We start from the raw sequence: 19,100 nt of genomic DNA, 5'->3' as shown, positions 1-19,100 counted from the left end.
TGCCGTCTGGGTTCCTGTTTCCGGGCTTGGCGGCCACACGGCTTCCCCATCAGATTCAGCTGTGGGCACTGGGGAATGCGGGGACGCGGCGAGGCTGAGCGCTGTGGAGCGGGACGGTCGGTGGGTTGGTTGGCGGCTCCGTGAGCTTCAGGTGCTGCAGGGGGTAGGTACCGGGAAGGGGGCACGTCCTGCAGGGAGAGAAGCCGGCCTGGACCACCCGGGGATCACTGGCTTCCTCGCAGTAGCAGGATCCAACGCAGGCACCGCACAGTCAGACTGAGTGCTCTGCTGGGCTCCGCCTCTGACCTCGGTGCTCCCCATCTGAGTAAGGGAACTTGGGGGCGGCAGAGGTAGTCCGGTACTGCTGATCCCAGTTCAGTTCCCGGCACCCCATGGGGTCCCCCGAGCACCAGGCCAGGAATAGGAAGAGTCACGCTCCCCCTTCCTGGGCCCGCCCCCCAAATTTCTGGTTGCCAAGTTGTATGCGCATAGGGCTCCTCGGGGTCAACGGTGTCTGGGACATTCATGGGGCGAGGGGGCGGGATGGGTGGCTGAGGCAGCGGGGGGGGGGGACGGGCCCCAGGCTGTCTCTGTGCCCAGCTGTGCCCGGGCAGGGTCCCAGTGTGCAGCTAGAGTGACCAGAGAGGAGATGCGAGGGGACACGGCCACCCGGAACTGTGTCCAGGAGGGAAGGGCGTCTGTGCTTCTGATCAGCGCTCTCGCTCTCTCTCTCTCTCTCTCCTCTCTCTCTCCTCTCTCTCTCTTTCCTCTCTCTCTCCTCTCTCTCTCCTCTCTCTCTCTTTCCTCTCTCTCTCCTCTCTCTCTCTTCTCCTCTCTCTCCTCTCTCCTCTCTCTCTCCTCTCTCTCTCTTTCCTCTCTGTCTCTCTCCTCTCTCTCTCTCCTTTCTCTCTCCTCTCTCCTCTCTCTCCTCTCTCTCTCTTCTCCTCTCTCCTCTCTCTCCTCTCTCTCTCCTCTCTCTCTCTTTCCTCTCTCTCTCCTCTCTCTCTCTCTTCTCCTCTCTCTCCTCTCTCCTCTCTCTCTCCTCTCTCTCTCTTTCCTCTCTGTCTCTCTCCTCTCTCTCTCTCCTTTCTCTCTCCTCTCTCCTCTCTCTCCTCTCTCTCTCTTCTCCTCCCTCCTCTCTCTCTCTCCTCTCTCCTCTCTCTCTCCTCTCTCTCTCCTCTCTCTCCTCTCTCTCTCTCTCTCCTCCCTCCTCTCTCTCTCTCCTCTCTCCTCTCTCTCTCCTCTCTCTCTCCTCTCTCTCCTCTCTCTCTCTCTCTCTCTCTCTCTCTCTCCCTCCCTCTCTCCCCTTGCAGGAGGCCCGCGTTCTCCCTGCGGTGGTGAAGGCCCGGACGTGGAGCTGCCCATGGAAGGTCAGGGCAGGGTCCTCCCCGCTTTCCCGGGGGGAGGCCAGGCTCTGCGGGGCGGGCTCTGGAGAGCCCCCGGGCGGGGAGGGCTCGGCCGGCTGCTCCTCTCCTGTCTTCTGTGTCCTTTGCTGTGGGACGTCTGGAATCAGAGGCCAACCCGGGCGGCCCGTCCCGCTGTCCCCGTAAGGCCTGAACTCTCCGAGCCTCTGCCCGTAGCCCAGGGGCAGCCCAGCTGCCCCCAGGCCACGGCTGCCAGCAGCGGCTCTGAGTTCTGGCAGGTTCCTCCCCGGGCCGCCAATGTGAGCTTCGATGAGTCTTGCTGAAATGAGCCTGCGTGAAGGGCTGGTCCAGCCAGGCGTGTGTGTGTCTGTGTCTGTCTGTGTCTGTCTCATTGTATCGTTGTATATGTGTGTGTGTGTGTGTCATAATTCTTACCCACCAGAAAAATCGTTCGTGCCACCTGTAGTAAACTTAGTCTCCATCAGCAAGTGAATGACCGTGCCCCCCCCCCCCCCCGTGACTCCTGATGCCTCCAAGAACGCTCCTGAGTGTTTCTGTCACAGGAATACAGGAATTCCCTGAGCTGCAGCGGGGAGGTCCCCGGCCTGCCGTGGGGGTGATTCTCTCTGGAAGGTTCTCCTACGCGAGGCTTCTTTGGGATGGTTGCCGTCTCTTTCACAGTAAAACCACAGTGGTTTTATACCTTCCTCTAGCGTGAGATGGATTGAAAATGCCAGGATTTCCCGGGGCCGGGGAGATAGTACAGGGTGTGAGGCGTTTGCTTGCCTTGCCTGCAGCCGGCCCGGGTTCGATCCCCACCGGCTCCCTTTGACACTGCCAGGAGTGACCCCTGAGCACCGAGCCAGGGGTAAGCCCTGAGCACCGCCAGGCCTGGTCCCCAGGACTCCCCGCCTCGTGGGCGTAAGAGCCACTGAACATTGGGCTTGGGGGTGCATAACGGATGCCGTTTCAGAAAAAAATGTTCCCCCAGATTCTTCTCACCATGGCCCATCTGAATCGAGCGAAGACCTGGAGGCCGAGGTGAAAACTGAAGGTGAGTGGCCCAGGCCCCCTCCTGGCAGGCACCCTGTTCCATTCCCGTTCTTTTTTTTTTTTTTTTTTGGTTTTTTTGGGTCACACCCGGCGATGCACAGGGGTTACTCCTGGCTCTTCACTCAGGAATTACCCCTGGCGTTGCTCAGGGGACCATATGGGATGCTGGGATTAGAACCCAGGTCGGCCGCGTGCAAGGCAAACGCCCTACCCGCTGTGCTATCGCTCCAGCCCCTGCTCCATTCCCGTTTTTCCTTGAGGGGTTGGGGGCCGGAACCAGCCTGTAAGACCCGGGTGGACCATAGTCCCGGGGCCCGGCCCATACCCCAGGCTGGCCCAATCTCAGCCTGGGGAGAGCAGGTTAGCACGGGTCTGGGGGCCCAAACTGCTCTGAACCCTCCTTGCACCCAGGACCCTGGGGAGGGGTGGGCAGGGCGGGGCCTAAGGCTGAAGGACCAGATTCATCGATCGCATTCAGCTCAAAGGGATACAGTGCAGAAATAATCACATCCGGGCTGAAACTTGTAAACTGGTCTCTACGTGTAGACGTCTACGAGTAGTGACGTTCAAAGCATCACTTAGTCAAGATTGTTTTCTTTCTTTCTTTCTTTCTTTCTTTCTTTCTTTCTTTCTTTCTTTCTTTCTTTCTTTCTTTTTTTTGCCTTTTGGGTCACACCCAGCGATGCACAGGGGTTACTCCTGGCTCTGCACTCAGGAATTACTCCTGGCGGTGCTCAGGGGACCATATGGGATGCTGGGAATCAAACCCGGGTCAGCCGCATGCAAGGCAAATGCCCTCCCCACTGTGCTATCGCTCCAGCCCCCAAGATTTTTTTCTAGGAGTTGTGATGGAAGTGGTCAGGGCGATGGCACCAAGGGGTGCCTACAGCCGCTGACCCGGTTTGGAGCCCCGTAGCATCCCATATGGTCCCCTCTGCGGCTCCAGGAGTGACTCCTAGCACCCTGGGCATGCCCCCTCAGCCCCCCCCCCCAAATTTAGCTGCTACTTAAGGTCTTTTTCATCTTTCTTTTTTTTTTAATTTTTATTTTTTTAAAAATTTTATCACCATGTGGAAAGTTACAGAGTTCTCAGGTTTATGTCTCAGTTATACCGTATTCAAACACCATCCCTTCACCAGTGCCCATATTCCAACACCAAAATCCCCGGTATACCCCCCGCCCCCCTAAGGTCTTTTTCATCTTTCGGGGGGTTGGTTCCTCCCCAGCAGTGCTGGGGACCCGGGGGACCACTCCCAGGGGAATTCAACAGTGCGTGCCCAGGCCCAGGGGGACGGGGGCCACAGCTGGCAGTGCCCAGGGGAGAATTCTGCCTCGTGTTGGCGCCTTGTATGTGCTCCAGCCCTTTGCACTATCTCCTGGATCCCCGAGGTCCTTTTCTTCCAAATAAAAGCCAGTGTGTATGTTTTTATCCTGTACGATAGTTTCAAAACCACACCAGGGGCTGGAGCGATAGCACAGCAGGTAGGGCGTTTGCCTTGCACGCAGCCGACCTGAGTTTGATTCCCAGCATCCTACATGGTCCCTGAGCACCGCCAGGGGTAATTCCTGAGTGCAGAGCCAGGAGTAACCCCTGAGCATCGCCGGATGTGACCCAAAAAGCAAAAAAAAAAAAAAAAAAAAAAAAGCTGGGGGGGTGTCGCTATCTAAATGATAAAGATTCTTTTCTTTTAGAAAGAAACTAAACACAACCTCCTCAGTGGGCATTTCTTATAGAGCTCAGTGGTAGAGCACTTACTTGCCTAGTACACATGAGACCCTGAGTTCAAACCCTAGCATCACAAAAATGAAAAAGAACCCGCGCAACAGTGCAGCAGGGAGGAGGCTTGCCTTGCACGCAGCTGACCCAGGTTCAATCCCCAGTCCCCCATATGGTGCCCTGAGCACTGCCAAGAATGATCCCTGAGCACAAAGCCAGGAGTAAGTCCAGAACATGACCGGGTCTGGCCCCAAACACAAACATTAAAATGAAAATTAAAATTAGCTGGAACGATAGCACAGCGGGTAGGGCGTTTGCCTTGCACGTGGCTGACCCGGGTTCGATTCCCAGCATCCCATATGGTCCCCTGAACACCGCCAGGAGTGATTCCTGAGTGCATGAGCCAGGAGTAACCCCTGTGCATCTCTGGGTATGAACCAAAAAGCAAAAAAATATAAAAAAATAAAAATAAATAAAATTAAGGTCCAGATATATAGTATAACAGGGTACGGCGCTTGCCTTGCTCACGCCCAGCCGGTTCAGTCACCGTCACCGTGTGTGTCCCCCGGCACCGACCGAGTGATCCCTGAGTGCAGAGCCCGGAGCAAGCCCTGAGCACAGCCGGGTGTGGCCACAGGCAGATGTTCCTGGGCTTCTGATCCGCAGGCCCCCGGACAGTCTGGGGGAGTTGGCTCATGCCTCGCGGGCTCTAACTCCCCGTTCTGTTCCAAGGAGACCGCGGTTCCGCCAGCAGTGCAGCCTCCGCGGCAGGCGTCGAAGACCTCAACATCGTCCAGGTCACAGTTCCAGGTACGAGCGTTTCTCTGGCTCCGTCACAGTTTCTGCTTGGGGGGGGCGGACTCTGCAGCTGGGGCCACCCCGGGGCCACACCGAGGGATGACGCAGCACCGGACCCCGAGGTGATGGGGGCCAGGCAGGGCCCGGGGTCAGGACACTCCACCACTGAGTCCTGCGGGTTGTAGTTGTCATTTGTGTTAATTTTTTTGTTCGTTTGATTTCTTTTTTTATGTTACTATCATTTTAAATTTTTTTTTAATTTTATGTTAGGTCACAATATTTGATTATATTTAATATCCAAACACCAGTCCCACCACCATGACACCTTCCCACCACCAAATTCAGGATGTTTCCATCCCAAGCCCCAACCCCTGTCCCAAAACAAACCGAAAGAATATATTTTGTGTTGTCTGTTTTGAAGAACTGCTGAACACGCTTGCGAAAAAGTTTCCGTATAGGAAACAGTGTGAAGATTGTTCTGTTTTGGCAGGAGCCATTAAGACATTCTATAGGATATCACTAACATGTGGTTAAAGTTTGGGTCACGTGGGCTTTGGTATATCTGTCACTGTCACTGTCATCCCGTTGCTCATCAATTTGCTCGAGTGGGCACCAGTAACGTCTCCATTGTGAGACTTGTTACTGTTTTTGGCATATTGAATACGCCATGGGGAGCTTGCCAGGCTCTGCCGTGTAGGCAGGATATTCTTGCTAGCTTGCCGGGCTCTCCGAGAGGGACAGAGGAATCGAACCCAGGTCAGCCACATGCAAGGCAAATGTGCTATCGCTTTGGTATATATATCTGAAAATACGTATATATGTTTTAAATATATATGTATATATATATTTTTTTCCCTCTATGATTTGTTGCCTACTGACTGAACCCCATCAAATATGGTGTGGTAATTATGAAGAATGGGTAGGGAGGGGGCTGGAGCAATAGCACAGCGGGTAGGGCGTTTGCCTTGCACGCGGCCGACCCGGGTTCGAATCCCAGCATCCCATATGGTCCCCCGAGCACCGCCAGGGGTAATTCCTGAGTGCATGAGCCAGGAGTAACCCCTGAGCATCGCCAGGTGTGACCCAAAAAGCAAAAAAAAGAATGGGTAGGGAGTGTCTTATGATGAGTCACACGGCCGCTCTTGCGGCCACGCAGTCCAGGCATATACTCACTCCTATGGGAGGCTCAGCCTGAGTGTGTGGGAGTGGCCTGGAGCGTGGCGGGGGTTGGGTAGTGGAGGTCGGCTGCCAGGGCTGAGTCCCTGGGGGTGGGAAAGACTCTCACCCCCTCCCTCTGGGGCACGCCGAGTGAAAACAGCCTGGCGCGGGGACCGGTGGCATGGCTATGGGGGCCTCGTGTTCCATTTGTGTTCAATTTTAATCGTGTATTTTACGACCTGGGTGAGACTGTTGGAGAAGTTAGTGTCTGCTGATTCCTCCAGACGAAGGGACGGTGATGCCTAGGACTGATGCCTCGGGAACAAAGGCCCGGGAACCTGACAGGTGCTGCCTCTTCTCGCAGACATGCTCTCAGCTAGCCGGCTTCTGCGGCCACGCCCCGCAGCCCCTGAAATCCCTTCAGAGTGGGCAGTGCGGGCTGGGGCGATAGCACAGCGGGGACGGCGTTTGCCTTGCACCCGGCCGACCCGGGTTTGATTCCCAGCATCTCATATGGTCCCCTGAGCACCGACAGGAGCAATTCCTGAGTGCAGAGCCAGGAGGAACCCTTGTTCATCACCAGGTGTGACTCCCCCCCAAAAAAAAAAGAAAAAAAAAGGAGAAAAATAAATGATCCCTCTTAGGGGCTAGAGTGATAGCACAGCAGGTAGGGCGTTTGCCCCGCACGCGGCTGACCCGGGTTCGATTCCCAGCATCCCATATGGTCCCCTGAGCACTGCCAGGAGTAATTCCTGAGTGCAGAGCCAGGAGTAACCCCTGTGCATCGCCGAGTGTGACCCAAAAAGCAAAAAATTAAAAAAAAAAAAGAAGAAGAACTGATCCTTCTTAAATCACAGGTCATGTTATTTCTGTCCCGCATCACATTTTGCTGGCTAGAGCTCCATGGTATTATTGATGACCCAGGCGGGAGGTTCTGGAAGCAGTGTTACCTGTGGTGACCTCGAGCTGTTCTCTGCACGCTCCCCGCCGGCTGCCAGGATTCACCGTACAAAGTCACCGAAGGCTCAGTCCTTGCTGAAACAAAACCAAGTGGCCGGGAGACCCGTCGTCCCTGTGCTGGGTGCATCTTCTGGGGCAGATACACGAGTAATCCGAGTTCACTGGTTTCTCTGTTTTTAGATAACGAAAAGGAAAGATTGTCAAGCATCGAGAAAATAAAACAACTCAGAGAACAAGTCAATGACCTCTTTAGCCGAAAATTTGGTAAGTATTTGTATCATTACATAACTTTGTGTCTTTTTTTTTTTTGAGGGTCCGGGGTACACCGGGTGGTCCTCAGGCTTCCTCCTGGCCCTGCACTCAGGGGTCACTCCTAGTGGTGCTCAGGGGACCGTGTGGGGCCGGGGGCCAGCCGCGTGCAAACCAAGTGTCCCACCTGTTATACTCTCTGTCTCTAACCCCCGAATTTGTGTCTTTGAAACATTTATTTTATTTATTTATTTATTTATTTATTTATTTATTTAGCGCTTTTTGGGTCACACCCGGCGATGCACAGGGGTCACTCCTGGCTCTGCACTCAGGAATTGCCCCAACGGTGAGGGGATTTTATGGGATGCTGGGAATCAAACCTGGGTCGGCCGTGTGCAAGGCGCTGTGCTATTGCTCCAGCCCCCTGAAACATTTCTTATTTGGATGCTCTCAGCCCATGTCCTTTCGGGAGGGAACTCTGGTCAGAACTAGAGCATTTGTTTGCTAAAGAGCTTTTTCATTTGGGGGCGGTTGGAGGGCCACTGGTCTGCACACCACGCTTGCTCAAGGCTGACTCCTGGCTCCTGCCCTCAGGGATCACTTCTGGTGGGCTCAGGAGACCATGAAGGTGGCCGGGGATCGAACCCAGGACGGCCGAGTGCAGGGCCAGCACCTTCCCTGCTCTGCCGTCACTCTAGGTTTTCGAGCTTTTTTTTTTTTTTTTTGGTGGGGAGGTCACTCCTGGCGAAGCACAGGGGTCACTCCTGGCTCTGCACTCAGGAATTACTCCTGGTGGTGCTCGGGGGACCATATGGGATGCTGGGAATCGAACCCGGGTCGGCCATGTGCAAGGCAAACACCCTACCTGCTGTGCTATTCCTCCTGCCCCATTTTCGAGCTTTTTTTATGGCAACAGCCAGAATAACAGCTGTCCCCAGAGGGCGGGGAGGTAGGACAGTGGGCAGGGTATTTGCCTCGCACATATATGACCCAGGTTTGATCCCAGGCCTCATAGGGTCCCCCAGGCCTATCAGGAATTATCCCTGAGCACAGAGCCAGGAGTAATCCCTGAGCACCACCAGGTGTGAATATGCCCCCCCAAAAGACAACCCCCAAAAAACCGTCATCCTCAAATCCGCATTTGCACACCTACCAGGAACACAGTGTACTCAGAGCTCGGGAAACGAGAGGCCCCCAGCTGGCCCCCGGCCTGAGGCATTGCAGAGTTCCCGCCGGTTAGACCGGGAAGAGCAAAGCGTGTACAGTGGAGGCTTGTGCCCCGCCCCCAGCACCCCCGGTGTAGCCCCCACCCCAAGCCGTGGTACCAACAGTAATGACACAGAACAGAGCTGGGGCTCGGGGCCTGGTGGGAAACCGAGTGGCCGTTGGCGTCTATGTCCGCCCCCAGGCGAGGCCATCGGAGTGGACTTCCCGGTGAAGGTGCCCTACCGGAAGATCACCTTCAACCCCGGCTGCGTGGTCATCGACGGCATGCCCCCCGGGGTGGTCTTCAAGGCCCCCGGGTACCTGGAGATCAGCTCTATGCGCAGGATCCTGGACGCGGCCGAGTTCATCAAGTTCACGGTCCTCCGGTGGGTCGGCGGGCCGGGAGGGCAGCGTGGGGAGGGGGGTGGGCAGCCACAGCTGCTGGACACGGCTCCCTGCGGTCACTCCTGGGCCTGCTCGTCTCCCCCTGCACATGCTGTAGCGTCAGCGCTCACAGACAGACCAGGCACAAGAGCAGGAATGGAGCCCGAGCACTGACCACTCTCTCTCCCCCTCCCCCTCCCCGTCTCCCCCTCCCCCTCTCCCTTCTCCCCCCCCTCTCTCTCCCTCTTTCTCTCCCTCCCCTCTCTTCCTCCTTCTCTCCCTCCGTCTCTCCCTCTCCCCCTCTCTCTCCCTCCCTCTCTCCCCCTCTCTCTCCCCCTCCTACTCTCCTCCCTCCCCCTCTCTCCCCTTCCCTCTTCCCTCCCTCTCTCCCTCCCCCTCTCCCTCCCTCTCTCTCTTTCTCTCCCTCCCCCCTCTCCTCATTCTCTCCCTCTCCCCCTCTCTCTCCCTCTCTCTCCCCCTCCCTCCCTCCCTCTTCACCTCTCCCTCCCTCTCTCTCTGCCTCTCTCCCCCCTCCCCTCCCTCTCTCCCCCTTCCTCTCCCTCTCTCCCTCTCTCTCCCTCTCCCCTCCTTCTCTCTCTACCCCTCCCTCTCTCTCCCTCCCCCCTCTCTCTCCCCCTCCCTCTCTCCCTCTTTCTCTCCCTCCCCTCTCTTCCTCTTTCTCTCCCTCCCTCTCTCCCCCTCTCTCTCCCCCTCCTACTCCCCTCCCTCCCCCTCTCTCTCCTTCGCTCTTACCTCCCTCTCTCCCTCCCCCTCTCCCTCCCTCTCCCTCCCCCTCTCCCTCCCTCTCTCTCTTTCTCTCCCTCCCCCTCTCCTCATTCTCTCCTTCTCCCCCTCTCTCTCCCTCTCTCTCTCCCTCTCTCTCTCCCTCTCTCCCCCTCCCTCCCTCCCTCTTCACCTCTCCCTCCCTCTCTCTCTGACTCTCTCCCCCCTCCCCTCCCTCTCTCCGCCTTCCTCTCCCTCTCTCCCTCTCTCCCCCTCCCTCTCTCTCCCTCTCCCCTCCTTCTCTCTCTACCCCTCCCTCTCTCTCTCCCTCTCCCTTCCTCTCTCTCACTCTCTGCCCTACCTCTCCCCTCCCTCCCTCTCCCCCTCCCTCTCTCCTCCTTCTCTCTCTCCCTCTTTCTCTCCCTCCCCCTCTCTTGCTCCCTCTCTCTTTTCCCCTCCCTTTCTCTCTCCCCCTCCTCCTCTCCTTCCCTCCCTCTCTCCTCTCTCTCCCTCCCCTCTCTCCCCATCTCTTCCCCTTTCCTCCTCCTCCCCCTCTCTTTCCCTCCTTCTCTTTCCCTCCCTCCCTCCATCTCTCCCTCTCTCCCTCCCTCCCTCTCTTCCCCCTTCTACCCCACAGGCCACTGCCAGGCCTGGAGCTCAGCAACGGTGAGTACCTGCATGGTGGCCACGGGCGGTGTTTGCGTGTCCCAACTCTCACCCTCTTCCTCCCCCTCCCCCTTGCCCTCACCCTCACCCTCGCCCTTGCCCTCACCCTCACACTCACACTCGTCCTCACACTTGCCCTCATACTCGCCCTCACCCTCACCCTCTCTCTCGCCCTCCCCCTCCCCCTCTCCCTTCCCCTCACACTCGCCCTCACCCTCACACTCGCCCTCACCCGCCCCCACCCCCTCGCCCTCACCCTCACCCTCCTCTTCCCCCTTCCCCTCACCCTCACCCTCACCCTCACACTCCCCCTCACCCTTGCCCTTCTCCTCCCCCTCCCCCTCTCCTTGCCCTCCCCCTCCCCCCTCCCCCTCCCCCTCACCCTCACACTCGCCCTCACACTCACCCTCACCCTCACCCTCACCCTTGCGGCCTGTGCTCTGGTCGCTGTTTCCCTGGTCCAGTTCTTTCCTCCTGTCCCTGGAGTGGGCCGGGCCCTCTCCTGCAGGCCCATCCCCGCCCTCCGAGCATCGCCCTCAGGGGCTCCTTTCTTCACCCCTTTTGCTTGCTTGGTTGGTCTTTGCTTTTGTTTTGTTTTTCTGGGTCACACTCCTGGTGCTCAGGGATCATCCTGGCGGTGCGTGAGTGACCGTGTGTGGGACCGAGCGTGGAACTGGCTAAGTGCACACGACAGACGCCACCTTACCCACGCACCGTCCCTCCGGCCCTCACTTCGTGTCTTTGTCTGTTTTGTGTTTGGGCCACACTGGCGATGCTCAGGTTTACTCCAGGCTCTGCTCTCAGGAATCCACGTGGGGGTGCTGGGACCGGGGTCACGTGGAGTTCCGGGGATCAAACCCAGTTAGTTGGCTGCACACAAGACAAGCGCCTTCCCTCTGCGCCGTCGCTCCGGCCCCAAGCCCCTTGCTCTGGAACTCAGCTGGAAACTGAGGGCTTTTTTGTTTTTGCAGGGGGACACCCCACAGTACTTAGGACTTACTCTGGCTCTGTGCTCAGGGTCACTCCTTGCAGGGTTCAGGGCATCAAACCCGGGTCGGCCACGTGTAAGGCAAACCCCCTAACCAGCTGTGCTGTTCCCCCAGCCCTCAATACTTACTTTTACATTGAAAAAAGAAAACATGTGGCTGGAGTGATAGCACAGCGGGTAGGGTGTTTTCCTTGCACTTGGCCAATCCGGTTTCGATTCCCAGCATCCCATATGGTCCCCTGAGCACCGCCAGGAGTGATTCCTGAGTGCAGAGCCAGGAGTGACCCCTGTGCATTGCCAGGTGTGACCCAAAAAGCAAATAATAATAATAATAATAAACTTAAAAAGAAAACATGGGGCTTATAGCACAGCGGGGAGGGCGTTTGCCTTGCACGCAGCTGACCCGGGTTCAATTCTCAGCATCCCATATGGTCCCCTGAGCACTGCCAGGGGTAATTCCTGAGTGCAGAGCCAGGAGTAACCCCTGTGTATCACCGGCTGTGACCCAAAAAGCAAAAAAAAAAAAAAAAAAAGGGGCCGGCGTAATAATAAAGCAGGCAGGCACTTTCCTTGCACAAGCCGGCCCAGATTCCGTCCCCAGCATCCCACAGGGTCCCCCAGGCACACCGGGAGTGACCCCTGAGCACAGAGGTTGGGGTCAGCCCTTGAGCACCGCCAGTTAGGGCCCCCAGACTTTGAAATGAAACAATCAGAGACAAGCCTGGGGTTGGGTCAGCGGTGGCGCCCCCTGCTGGTCACGCCCAGCCACAGGGGCTGTCGGGCGGCTGCACCCCTGCAGCCCGGAGCCAGAGCTGAGAGCTCAGAGAGAGAGAGAGAGAGAGAGAGAGCGCCACCCAGAGGAGTCAGGCTGGGGAAGGCATGTGCCTTGCACGCGGCCCACCCGGGTTCGATTCCTAAAACAGTTTGTTTCCTTTGGGTTTGCTTTGGGCGCCACTCCCGGCAGTGCTCGGGGACCACTCCTGCAGGACTCGGGGGGCCGTGTGGGACCCCAGGGTTGGCACCTGGGCCGGCGGGTGCCCGGCGAGCACTGGCTGCCGAACTGTCGCACACCAGCCCCACTGCCTGAACCTGGTGTGGTTTCGAGTTTGGTTTTCGGGGCCACACCAGGTGGTGCTCACCTCAGGGGCTACTCCTGGCTCTGTGCTCAGGGGTCACTTCTGGTGGCGCTTGGGGACCCTGTGGGGCGCTGGGGGTAGAACCTGGGTCCACTGCACGAAGTGCCCCACTCACTGCACTATCCAGCCTCCTGCCCGTGTTTCCTTAAAGGGACTTTGCACGTCACTGTTCCCTTAAAGTCAAGCATAGCCGCCCCAGGGCCCGGGTCTTACAGATATAAAATGAGGGGCTGGAGCAGTCGTACAGGCGATAAAGCGTTTGCTTTGCACACGGCCAACCCAGGTTCAATCCCCAGTGTCCCATATGGTCCCCCAAGAACCACCAGGAGTGATTCCTGATTGCAAAGCCGGGAGTAAGCTCTGAGCACTGCCAGGTGTGGCCCAAATACCAAAAAAAGTAAAATAAAATAAACTGTCACTGTCACTGTCACCCCGTTGCTCATCGATGTGTTCGAGCGGGCACCAGTAACGTCTCCATTGTGAGACTTGTTGTTACTGTTTTTGGCATATCGAATACACCACGGGTAGCTTGCCAGGCTCTGCCGTGCGGGCGAGATACTCTCTGTAGCTTGCCGGGCTCTCTGAGAGGGGCGGAGGAATCGAACCCAGGTCAGTCCTGTGCAAGGCGAATGCCCTACCCACTGTGCTACCACTCCAGCCCAAAATAAACAGTGAGAAAGTTTATTTATTTATTTTTGTTGTTGTTGTTGTTGTTGTTGTTGTTGTTGTTGTTGTCGGGCCACACTCAGCGGTGCTCAGGGATCACTCCTGGCTCGGCACTCAGGGCTTACTCCTGGCAGTGCTCAGGGGCCCTCTGGGATGCTGGGGATCGAACCCAGGTCAGCCTCAACTCCGCTCCTGTAGTGAGTTCCGTGCAGCTCTGTGGCTCCGACCACAGTCTTGTGTGACTCCGACCGGCCAGTCCTGTTCCTTCTGCACTTGGTCCCTTCCCTGTCATTCCCAGATTCCCTTCGGATCACGTGAGCAGGGTCTGTGGGAGGCAGATGGAGCGGGCCGGGACGCCGCTCAGTGCTCGGCACTTGCCGTGCATGTGTGAGACCCCCAGCCCCATCTGGGAGGAATTCCTGAGCACAGAGCCAGGAGTAACCCCTGAGCATCACAGGGGGTGGCCAAAAAAACAAAACAAAACTGGGGCTGGAGCGATAGCGCAGCGGGTAGGACATTTGCCTTGCATGCGGCCAACCCGGGTTTGATTCCCAGCATCCCATAGGGTCCCCCGAGCAGTGCCAGGAGTAATTCCTGAGTCAGAGCCAGGAGTAGCCCCTGTGCATCGCCGGGTGTGACCCAAAAAGCAAAAAAAAAAAAAAGTGGCCAGTGAAAAGCTGGGATGTTTATTTTATAGGCCACTGCCAGCTGTGCCCAGGGCTTGCTCCTCTCTGCGCAAGGACCTCTCCTGACGAGCGCAGAGACGGTACGGGGTGCCAGGGCTAGCTCTGTGCTGTGCGTGCACGGCCAGTGTCCTACTCGCTGCACTATTGCTCTGGCCCCAGAGCCAAGGACTATTTTTTTTTCTTTTTGGGTCACACCTGGCGATGCACAGGGGTTACTCCTGGTCCTGCACTCAGGAATTACTCCTGGAGGTGCTCAGGGGACCCTGTGGGATCCCGGGGATTGAACCCGGGTTGGCTGCATGCAAGGCAAACGCCCTCCCCGCTGTGCTATCACTCCAGCCCCGCCAAGGACCTTTTTTGCTGGAGTCCATCCCCAGACCTTCTGACTGCAGTGGCCCAGGCCTTCTCTGCAGCTGTTGGCCCCGTGTCCCCGAGCCGCCTCGCTTCCTGCCCAGGGGTTTGGGTTGGGTATTTTTGTTTTTCGGGGTTTTTTTGTTTGCTTTTTGGGTTACACCCAGCGATGCACAGGGATCACTCCTGGCTCTGCACTCAGGAATTACCCCTGGCGGTGCTCAGGGGACCCCATGGGATGCTGGGAATCAAACCCATGTTGGCCGCATCAAGGCAAATGCCCTCCCCGCTGTGCTATCGCTCCAGCCCCGGGTTTGTTTGGTTTTTTTTCTTCCCTTGTCGCGGAGTCCAGAGGAAAGGTGACCGTTTCTCTTGTCTCCCCGTCTCCGTCCCAAGTGGGCAAACGCAAGATCGACCAGGAGGGCCGCGTCTTCCAGGAGAAGTGGGAGCGGGCCTACTTCTTCGTGGAGGTGCAGAACATCCCCACGTGCCTGATCTGCAAGCAGAGCATGTCCGTGTCCAAGGAGTACAACCTGCGGCGCCACTACCAGACCAACCACAGCAAGCACTACGACCAGTACACGGAGCAGACGCGCGACGCCAAGCTGCAGGAGCTCAAGAAGGGGCTGCGCAAGTACCTGCTCGGCAACGCCGACATGATGTGCCCCGAGCACCGCCGGGAGCTCGCCCAGGCCCACGCCGCGGAGGAGGCCGGCATGCCGCCGCCCCCACCGCCCCCGCCACCGCCGCCGCAGCCCCCCGAGGACGTGGCCGGGAACCTCTGGGAGAAGCTGCGGGAGAAGATCCGGTCCCTGGTGGCCTACTCCATCGCCATCGACGAGATCACGGACATCAACAACACCGCCCAGCTGGCCATCTTCATCCGCGGCGTGGACGACAACTTCGACGTGTCGGAGGAGCTCCTGGACACGGTGCCCATGACGGGCGCCCGCTCCGGCCACGAGACCTTCCTGCGGGTGGAGAAGAGCCTGAAGAAGTTCCACATCGACTGGGCCAAGCTGGTGAGCGTGGCCTCCACGGGCACGCCGGCCATGCTGGACCCCAGCGACGGGCTGGTCACCAAGCTCCGGGGCAAGGTGGCGGCGGCGGCCGGCGGCAAGGGGTCCGAGCTGAAGTCGGTGGGCTGCATCATCCACACGGAGGCCCTGTGCGCCCAGCAGCTGAAGATGGAGCACGTCATGAGCGTGGTGCTGAGCGCCGTGAACTGGCTGTGCTCGCGGGGCCTGAACCACGGCGGCTTCACCACGCTGCTGTACGAGCTGGACAGCCAGTACGGCAGCCTGCTCTACTACACCGAGCTCAAGTGGCTGGGCCGGGGCCTGGTGCTGCGGCGGTTCTTCGAGTCCCTGGAGGAGATCGACGCGTTCATGTCGTCCCGGGGCCGGCCCGTGCCGCAGCTGAGCTCCCCGGACTGGATCCGCGACCTGGCCTTCCTGGTGGACATGACCACGCACCTGAACACGCTGACGCTGTCCCTGCAGGGCCACTCGCAGCTGGTCACGCAGATGCACGACCTGCTGCGCGCCTTCCTGGCCAAGCTGGGCCTCTGGGAAGCCCACCTGGCCAGGAACAACCTGGCCCACTTCCCCACGCTGCGGTCGGTGTCCCGGCGCGAGAGCGACGGCCTGAACTACATCCCCCGGCTGGCCGACCTCAAGGCCGAGTTCCAGCGGCGGCTGGGCGACTTCCAGCGCTACGAGGCGGAGCTGAGCCTCTTCAGCGCCCCCTTCTCCGCCGCCGTGGAGCGCGTGCAGGAGGCGCTGCAGCTGGAGGTGATCGACCTGCAGTGCAACACGGGCCTCAGGGCCAAGTTCGAGCAGGTGGGCATCCCCGAGTTCTACCGGCACCTGTGCGGCAGCTACCCCCGGTACCGGCAGCACTGCGCCAACATCCTGTCCATGTTCGGCAGCACCCACGTCTGCGAGCAGCTCTTCTCCATCATGAAGCTGAGCAGGACCAAGCTGGGCTCGCAGCTCAAGGAGGCGCCCTGGGAGTCGGTGCTCCACGTGGCCACCTGAGGGCGCGGCCACGGCCCCCCGGGCCAACGGGGACTCTTGGAGTGTTTTTTTTTTTTTTTTTGCTTTTTTTGCTTTTTTGGGTCACACCCGGCGATGCACAGGCGTGACTCCTGGCTCTGCACTCAGGAATGACTCCTGGTGGTGCTCGGGGGACCCTTTGGGATTCTGGGACTCGAACCCGGGTCAGCCACGTGCAAGGCAAACACCCTACCCGCTGTGCTATATCGCTCCTGCCCCGGAAATCTTTCACTATGTTTTTCTTCTTCCACTTTTCCCCACTCGGACACAGAGAACTTGCAGTATCGTGTCTGTGCGCCCAGCTCGGCGTCCCCCGAGAGCCCAGTGCAGGAATCAGGAAAGATTGATTGTTCTTTCCAGTCGCTGGTTTTTCCTTTTATCTTTCTGTTGTTGTTATTATTTTTTTTTTTTTGGCGGAGCGCACACCTGTTGGTGCACAGGGGTGACTCCTGGCTCTCTGCTCGGAGATCTCACCTGCTGGGACTCTGGGGACCAGATGGGGTGCCACGGATCGAATCCTGCTTGAACACATGCAAGGCAAAGCGCCCCGCCTGCTGTACTACCACTCCGGCCCCTTCTCTCTCTTTCTCTCTGTCTCTGTCTCTCTCTGTCTCTCTGTCTCTCTCTATCTGTCTCTCTCTATCTCTCTGTCTCTCCCTCTCTTTCTCTCTCTCTCTCTCTTCCTCTCTCTGTCTCTCTCTGTGTCTCTGTCTCTCTGTCTCTGTCTCTCTCTCCCTCTCTCTGTTTCTCTCTCTGTCTCTGTCTCTGTCTCTCTCTCTCTGTTGTTTTTTGGTTTGGTTTAGTTTTGGGGTCGTTCCTAGTGGTGCTGCAGGGACTGTGCTGTGCCCGGGATGGCACCTGGCCCCCCTGCATGCAAGCCCAGACCCAGCCCTGTGGCATTTCTCCCAACCCCCCGCCCCGGCTCTCCCCATACCCGACTGTGTTGCTCATTTCCGTAGCCTGTGGGCACAGGGGCTGACTGTAACCCACAGACTAGAGAACCCCGGGCCCCTCCGTGGAGAGACCCAGGCACGTGTGTGTCCCCACCCCGCGTCCCCTGCGCCCGGTACGCCCTGGGGTTGCGGTGCACCGGTGGCCGAGTGTCCGTGCACCGTGCGTGCCCGGCTCCTCCCGCTCCGCCCCTACAGGAGTCCAGATAAAATTCCAGATGGAAAAACCAACAGCAGAAGCCTCGAAAGGCAGCGCGCGGGGGCCCGGGAACTGTTCAGGTTAAGTGACGGCGGCTGCATCAGGAGACCTGCAGATCCGGAGTCGAGACGCTCCGTGCGCGGACTGTGAACATTGATTCCTCCGTCCCGTCTGCTCTCCCGGGGCCGGGGATAGAGCCCGGAGCCTTACACGTGCAGGCGTGTGCTGGGAGACCGGGGAGGGGGCTGACCCCCCGCAAGGACACAGACTCCGTGCTGGGTCCCGCCCGAGCCACCCCCCGCCCTTCCTCTCCCCTCCTCCACGCGTGTGTGTTTGCAGCACTGCCCATAACCTGCGGGAAAATGAACGTCCCCGAGTACCTATAAAGTGTGTATAAATGTGTCACCGTTCTTCAGACCCATTTGAAAGTGACACTGGTCACCACCACATCACCACACACAGTGATCACTGTATCACTGTCATCACTCATCCGTTTGCTCATCGATTTGCTCGAGCGGGCACCAGTAACGTCTCCACTGTGAGACTTGTTGTTACTGTTTTGGGCATATCGAATACGCCACGGGGAGCTTGCCAGGCTCTGCCGTGTGAGTGGGATACTCTCGGTAGCTTGCTGGGCATTCCGAGAGGGGTGGAGGAATTGAACCCGGGTCAGTGGAGTGCAAGGCAAACACCCTACCCTCTATGCTATCACTCCAGCCCAATATCTTTTTTTTTTGGTTGGGGGGCACACCCGGTGGTTTTCAGGGCTGACTCCCAGCTCTGTGCTCAGGAATCTCTCCTGGCAGTGCTCGGGGGACCCTGTGGGATGCCAGAGACCAAACCGAGGTCAGCCAGCATGCAGGGCAAGTGCCCTCCCCACTGTCCCATCACTCTGGTCCAGACGTACTTTCCATTTTAGCTTTTGGTGTTTGGACCCCACCTGGCAATGCTACTCCCGGCCCTGCACTCGGAAATTGATCCTGGCAGTGCTTGGCGGGACCTGTGGGATGCCAGGAATCAAACCTGGGTCAGTACCTGCAGGGCAGACACCCTCCCCGCCGCCCAGGGTTACCGTCTGGGATCCTGGGCAGTTGCTGCCTCGGGAGCCTGTGACAGTATCTCTCTTCTCCACCGTCAGGATCCAGTGCGTGAGTTGGATCTTTGTCACCTTTATTCACCCACCTGACACTGCGGTTCTGTCCACGGGTTCATGATGCTGGAGCTTTAGCTTTCCGGGCTGAAGCTGTCAACAGCACAGCGGGTATGGCATTTGCCTTGCATGTGGCCAACCCGGGTTCGATTCCCAGCATCCCATATGGTCCCTCGAGCACGGCCAGGAGTGATTCCTGAGTGCGTGAGCCAGGAGTTAACCCCTGTGCATCGCCGGGTGTGACCCAAAAAGCAACAACGACAACAAAAAAAGAAACCAGGATCAGAGTGGAGTGGACTGGCCCAAGGCCACAAGCCCCTGGTTGGCCTGCAGAGTGACCGCTGAGCCTGCTGGGCCGGCTCCAAGCAGGGGACTGGCGTGGGTCCGAGGTGTCGTGTGGGTACCGTGGTGGTGGGGGGCTGCGAGTGGGAGCGCTTAGGGGTCGTGTGGAAGCTGCCGGCCCCCAGGGGCACTGAGGCTGCATCTGACCCCCAGCAGCTGCATTTGACCCAGGAAGAGCTGCCGCTTCCCCAGCCAAACCCAGGCAGGCACCGTGCCCCAGCACCCGCTCTGGGCGCCCTCAGCCAGCCCACTCGCCCCACGGGCAGACGGCTCACCAGCTGGGGGGGGGTGCAGGGT

At 58.4% G+C, this 19,100-nt stretch overlaps 1 protein-coding gene across 1 annotated transcript in view; it reads left to right on the top strand.

Annotated features, from left to right (window-relative positions):
• Window positions 1-17,713, top strand: part of LOC129404283 (general transcription factor II-I repeat domain-containing protein 2-like) — a 54,595-nt gene extending 36,882 nt beyond the window's left edge. The window contains exons 10-16 of the mRNA XM_055136224.1: window positions 1,314-1,370; window positions 2,356-2,418; window positions 4,867-4,944; window positions 7,231-7,314; window positions 8,708-8,891; window positions 10,250-10,278; window positions 14,502-17,713. Of these exons, the coding sequence (XP_054992199.1) occupies window positions 1,314-1,370; window positions 2,356-2,418; window positions 4,867-4,944; window positions 7,231-7,314; window positions 8,708-8,891; window positions 10,250-10,278; window positions 14,502-16,144 (2,138 nt within the window). The 3' untranslated portion in view covers window positions 16,145-17,713. The remainder of the gene's footprint in view (window positions 1-1,313; window positions 1,371-2,355; window positions 2,419-4,866; window positions 4,945-7,230; window positions 7,315-8,707; window positions 8,892-10,249; window positions 10,279-14,501) is intronic.
• The last annotated feature ends 1,387 nt before the right edge of the window (window positions 17,714-19,100 follow it).

Source organism: Sorex araneus, chromosome 4 (genome assembly GCF_027595985.1).
Source record: "Sorex araneus isolate mSorAra2 chromosome 4, mSorAra2.pri, whole genome shotgun sequence".
Lineage (NCBI taxonomy): Eukaryota > Metazoa > Chordata > Mammalia > Eulipotyphla > Soricidae > Sorex > Sorex araneus.
Note: the sequence above shows the minus strand (reverse complement) of the source record. Positions and strands in the feature narration are given on the sequence as shown.